The sequence below is a fragment of the Diadema antillarum genome, unplaced genomic scaffold (genome assembly GCF_040938485.1).
Source record: "Diadema antillarum isolate AM-2024a unplaced genomic scaffold, OU_Dant_1.0 scf00000015, whole genome shotgun sequence".
Taxonomy (NCBI): Eukaryota; Metazoa; Echinodermata; class Echinoidea; order Diadematoida; family Diadematidae; genus Diadema; species Diadema antillarum.
In genome coordinates, this window is record NW_027270904.1 from 222,634 (window position 1) to 228,739 (window position 6,106).

The 6,106-nt window shown below is 46.0% G+C and overlaps 1 protein-coding gene across 1 annotated transcript; it reads left to right on the forward strand.

Moving 5' to 3' along the window:
- The first annotated feature begins 3,013 nt into the window (after window positions 1–3,013).
- LOC139723544 (frizzled-9-like) lies at window positions 3,014–5,352 on the forward strand. The gene has a single exon (XM_071634788.1). The coding sequence runs from the start codon at window positions 3,424–3,426 to the stop codon at window positions 5,317–5,319; it is 1,896 nt and encodes a 631-aa protein (XP_071490889.1). The 5' UTR covers window positions 3,014–3,423; the 3' UTR covers window positions 5,320–5,352.
- Window positions 5,353–6,106: the final 754 nt, after the last annotated feature.

Sequence of the window (6,106 nt, forward strand, 5' to 3'; positions counted from 1 at the left end):
GGACGGATTCTTAATTCCCTAGTCCCGCCTGTGACAAGTATTGTAGGTAGTGGGTTTTGATTGAGCGCCTGTTGCTGTGGTTTTACTCCACACGGCGACCCGACTCTCGTAGGTAAATCCATCGGAATTTGCCGCGAGGAAACATGGCGATTGCGGCAGATGCCAAAAGAGAATGATAGAAAGAGAGCGAGAGAAACAGACAGACAAACAGACAGACAGACAGAAAGACAGATACATACTAGCAGGGAGGTGGAAGAGAGACTAGTAGCAGGATAATAGGAGCACGGAGAAAACTATTGAGGCAGTGTGTGCCTATGTGCATGTGTGAATGTTGAAAAATAACTAATTTCGTACGGAAATACAGATAATATTAATTGACATCTGCAAATACATTGTGTTATTTTCTTTGTTATCTCCTCCGCCCTCTCCCCTCCCCCTCTCCCCCCCCCCCCCTCTCTCTCTCTCTCCCTCCTTCTCTCTCATGATGTTCACGTATAGACACATCCAGTAATAAGAAAACAATTTTGTCCATTTTGCACTATCAACCAATCCATCTGCATGTATCTATCAAGTCTACCTATCTTTCTGTCTATCTCTGTCTATCTATCTATCTATCTATCTATCTATCTATCTATCTATCTATCTTTCTATCTATCTTTTTATCTATCTTTCTATCTAATATATGTATGTATGTATGTATGTATGTATGTATATATCTATCTATCTGTCTATCTATCTATTTATCTATGTACCTTGCTATTTAGGCCTACATGTATTTATCCATATCTATCTATCTATCTATGGACCTATCTATCTATCTATCTATCTATGTACCTATCTATCTATCTATCTATCTATCTATGTACCTATCTATCTATCTATCTATGTACCTATCTATCAATCTATCTATCTATCTATTTATCTGTGTACCTTGGTATTTAGGCCTACATGTATCTATCCATCTGTATCTATCCACCCACATTTCGATTTCGCTATCCGTCTATCTATCTTTACTATCTATCTATCTATCTATCTATCTATCTATCTATCTATCCATCCACCTTTCAAGCCATTTATCTTTTCTATCTGTATGTCCATTATTATGTCTGTCGATCTGTTGGACAGGGTGTGTATCGTTATTTCTGTTTTACTCTCTTTGTCTTCGTTTGTCCGAAGAGGGGGGGGGGGGCGGGGGAGGTGGATTCCCACAAATTACCGGACGAGAGCAGCAAAAGTACACGAGCATGTTTTTCATTCATGTCACCTGATATCAGGTATGGGGAACTAACCGGTCTCTTCTCTCTTCGCTTTCGCATGTGTTTTCAGGGGCATTGTGATACCGAAGGATCAAACGAGATACACCTGTACAGAAAGAGTGGAGTGCCGTATATCACTTTGGGTCTTTACTTTAAAGGCAGATCTCTCATGCGCGAGAAATATATTCATCCGATCTTGTTGGACGATGGTAGCACACGTACCCAAAAAGTTTAGACTGCAAATATATATTCAGATGAATGCACTTCCAAGCGAAAAGAGCACATAATATTCATCTACTAATGAGATAACAACGACAACAGAATATCAATCCGCCTAAAAAATGTCGAAAGGAAGAACCAAAACTTTGAGGGGGCGGGGAAGAAGAATGGATCTGGAAGGAAAGCGGACAGTGTTTTGCACTTTCGCTACAAAGTGAACTCATCTTCGTTCAGTTGATGAGACAGGATTCTACTAAACTAATGTAAAATAGTCGCTTTGGAATGACTGTGTTAATTCGTGAATGCTATAATTCGATTAGACGAGAATTATAAATCCTGTCAACAACATTGTTAGGATTCGCTCGAAATGGCGGGGAAGTTTCCGATTTGGGACGTTTCAGGAGGAAAGTGATGATGTCTAGGTATGTAATGATGTAGGTAGAATGGAGACTGAGAAAACGAGGGAGAAGTAAACATAATGAAGATGAAGGGTATGGGAGGAAGAAGAGGACAACAACACTACATAGAGAGCCGCGGGATCATAAGGGACTAGTGTAATAACTTCTACAGATCCGCCCCTAACGCGCCAGGCCTGCCCGCTACATTCAATTTTTATTACCAGCGGTGACCTCAATCGCAACACACGCTGAATCGTGCGACCCCGACAGAGCGGGGCGAGTTAATATTCCACCCGGGAGAGAAGCGGGCGAGCTCTGCCATTGGTCGAGGTTTTATTGGCTACAGTGTCTCGCTGCATGCTGGCAGGCACATCGCGGCTTGTCTCTTTTGCTGGCTTCTTATTTATTACTAAGGGAGTCAAGAGTGGGATATTCGACGTAGAAATATCTCTCTCCTCCCTCGGTTCTCCATCGAGCATCTCTGCACTCCATGTGCAGAATCACACAGTTTCGTATCATGTCTATGAACACGACTGGCAGTGCAGACGACGGAGGAATGTTTCTGCTGTAATCGGTAGCCAGCAAGACCGTTTGCAATCGAGTGCGCCTTTTATCGTCACATCAATGCGGACTCAAGCACTGATTACATCACGGATTGTTGGTGGCGGAAAAGGCAATGCACTTTGTTCGAACATTATTACAGTATCATTTTCAATTCGATCTGATCCGTAGACGTCGAGTGACTGCACTGACATTGGAGTCGGACCAACAAAAAGTCTGCGTGGGATTACAAAGAGAAAGACGTAAATACACGAAAAAGGACGCGACACGACTTCAATATCAAGTTGTTGGTGCTTAACGGTTTCTGTTTAATGCTAGTATCGTTTACATTTCTTTCACGTCGGTGGCGCTTGAAGTAGCCTTATTGGAGCGCTGTTTTCTATGCTTGAGAGGATTACGATACAAGGGAGAAACGCCGACAATCCCATGCGATTCCTAACTTCATGTCAGTGGAACGAGCGCCCGAAACGCACGCTTATTCAAGTAACCGTGTCGAAATAAACATGTCGTGTGATCTGGAAAGCTGGCTCTCAAAGTTTTAGCTTCTTGTGGGCTCATTTCGGCGTGTGGTACTGATGACGAGACGATATGTGTATCGCGATGGATTGCGTTTTGCCGTGTGCTCGAGTCGCGTCGGGAGGGATTTAGGAGTGGGGAGACCTTGTAACAAGAAACACATGTGAAATGAGAGGGGGATCAACGGTAAAGCGATATGCCTAGCGTCGTTTGGGACGGCAAAGATTTTCTGTTCAAGGTGAAGCTTTTGATTTCTCTCAGAAAGTGTGGAGAAGAGGAGAAAGAAACGTGACTCAGGGAATGGAATGACGTTCTTCTTCTTCTTTTTCTCGCAGATATGTGCATCTTGGTAGTAGCTGCGCCCAGTAATTGATCGTCTGATGTACAGACAACCTGTGCTTGATTACTGACGTGCTTGGATATGATACTCGTGTCGTACTGGAGTTAAATTTCAGCTGGTGGCATCGCTGGGCATGAAATCAGTTGATATGGCAACGTTGTGCGTCTTGTTCGGAGTCGTGCTCCTGGGAATCTTCTGCTTTGGCAGCAGCTTTGCCGCTGGTCTGCAACACAGCGGCTCCCACGGCCACTGCGAACGAATTACCATTGAATTCTGCCAAGGAATCGGCTACAACCTCACCAGGATGCCCAATTTGTTTGGTCATCTGACGCAGAGCGAGGCGGCCCCGAGCATCCACGAGTTCCATCCCCTGGTCGTCGTCGGGTGCGCCGAGCATCTCAGGTTATTTCTGTGCTCAATGTACGCGCCGATGTGTTCGGAGCACATCGACGTGCCCATTCCATCGTGTCAAAGTATGTGTGAGGACGTGAGACGGAAGTGTGAGCCAGTAATGACCAGGTTTAGCTTCAGCTGGCCGGAGAGTATGAACTGCGACAGGCTGCCCCGAGGCAAGGACCTTTGCATGGTAGCTCCCAACACAGCAGACACCGGAAATCCACTGCCCACAAAGATGTACGATTCCGACATCGACAGTGGACACAACGGCGGAACGAACGTCGACGAGCCGGGGTCGACGAACAACAATGGGCAGAGACCGACGAATACGACGGGTTCGCAGCCGACGTGTACTAATCCGCAGAAATTCGTATTCGTACCGCAGACGAACTCATGCGCGCCTCGATGTGACGTCGATGTTTACTTCCAGCAGTCCGACAAGGACTTTACCAAGATGTGGATTGGTGTGTGGGCTATTCTTTGCTTCGTGTGTACCGCCATCACCGTTCTCACGTTCCTCATCGACCGAGCTCGATTTCGATACCCTGAAAGGCCAATCATCTTCCTATCTATGTGCTATAACCTTTATTCTTTGGCTTTCATCGTCCGCCTCATTGTCGGCCCACGAGCAATCGCATGTGAGAAGACTCTGAGCGGTGTCCCGTACCTCATTCAGGAGGGTCTCGACAGCACGGGCTGTACCATCATATTTCTCACACAGTATTATTTTTTTATGGCCAGTTCGATCTGGTGGGTGATTCTGACGTTGACATGGTTTTTGGCAGCGGGAATGAAATGGGGTTACGAAGCCATCGCGGCATACAGCAGCTATTATCACGTCGCTGCCTGGGCGTTACCTGCAGTGAAATCAATCATAGCCCTCTTAAAACGCCGCCTAGACGGGGACGAACTCACGGGAATGTGCTTTATCGGGAATCATGATCGGGACGCCTTAACTTATTTCGTTCTGGTGCCGCTTTTTGTGTATTTTGCCATTGGAACCCTGTTTATCTTGGCTGGCTTCTTTTACTTGTTCAGGATTCGTAAAGTGATGAAAAATGGAGGGACAAACATTGATAAGTTAGAGCGGCTCATGGTGCGGATCGGGATTTTCTCCGTGCTCTACACCGTTCCCGCCACGGCCGTGATCGCCTGCTACTTCTATCAGAGATCTAACATGGATTATTGGCGGCATTTGGCGGAACTTACGCCCTGTAGGGTGCTACCAGGCGCGGAGGGGTCTGAGGATCCCCAGGGGGGTGGGTGTGCCCCCATGGAGTTTTCGATCCCATCAGTTCCCGTGCTCTCCGTCAAACTCTTCATGCTCCTCGTCGTTGGTATTACGAGTGGAATGTGGATCTGGAGTTCGAAAACCGTGCAATCGTGGCAAAAGTGGTTCAGCGGGTGCGCCCTCCTCTCACCGGGTCAGAAGTCGTCGCTCCAGCCGTCCCAACATCATCACCACCACCATCATCATCCACAACAACCTCCGCTCCAGCAAGCCAATGGTGGTACGCCCAACAAAAGCAGCAGGCCCACAACGCCCCGGGTGAAGTACCCAACAATAAACGGCAACAACAGAAGCACCGGTGTCATTTACAGTTCTGTGAACACTGGAAGTGCCATTGTTTGATGGCTGAAAAGGATACGTTTTCAAAGGAGAGAGAGGGAGAGATAGAGAGAGAGAGATAGAGAAAAAGAGAGAGATAGATAGAAAGGGCGAGAGAGAGGGGAGAAAGAGAGTATGTATGTGAGAGACTATTCTGTTTTCTGTCTCTTTGAATTTTGGACAGATTAAAACGCATATTGTGAGAGCAAAGGGCCATTAAACCTTTGGATGCTCTCGTACTCGTACGGCTACTATAATGCGATATTGTCAGCGACTAGACTCGAGTGATTTGTAATGCTATCTAAGTAGAACATCTCATTTTCTGTGATTTTGCAAAATCGTGTAATTGCTTTCGTTACTGTGTAAATGAGTTTAATGTACTTCATATAAACCAATGCGTATTGTTATACTGATGCAGTACTTTGGACGAGCATTTGTTCAGAGTGAGAACTCTGGCGACCGTACAACTCCACAAGGCTAAAGAGTATACATGTTTATCTATCCCCGCTCCCGTTAAATCCTTAAATTAAGTGAGGAGAACAATGCATTACGAATAATGCAACCACTTGCCCGACGCTCCACTGGCTGTGTAGATGGTTTCTGGCCAACTTCATAGAACCACTCATGCGGTGTCCAGACTAGTGCTCCCTTTTCCCCAATCCTCCCCTCCTCTTCTTCAACTTACCAACGTGTTTTAAATTGAAATGAGATTATTTCGCTCGATGTCGCACCATGATTGTGTCAGCCCTGCTTGCTCCTTGCTCACGTGTTGCTCCAAATTCAATACTCACCGGAAGAATTTCATACATCG

Bases quoted from the DNA above. Each gene is read 5' to 3' on its own strand.
- LOC139723544 (XM_071634788.1), top strand. From the start codon at position 3,424: ATGAAATCAGTTGATATGGCAACGTTGTGCGTCTTGTTCGGAGTCGTG.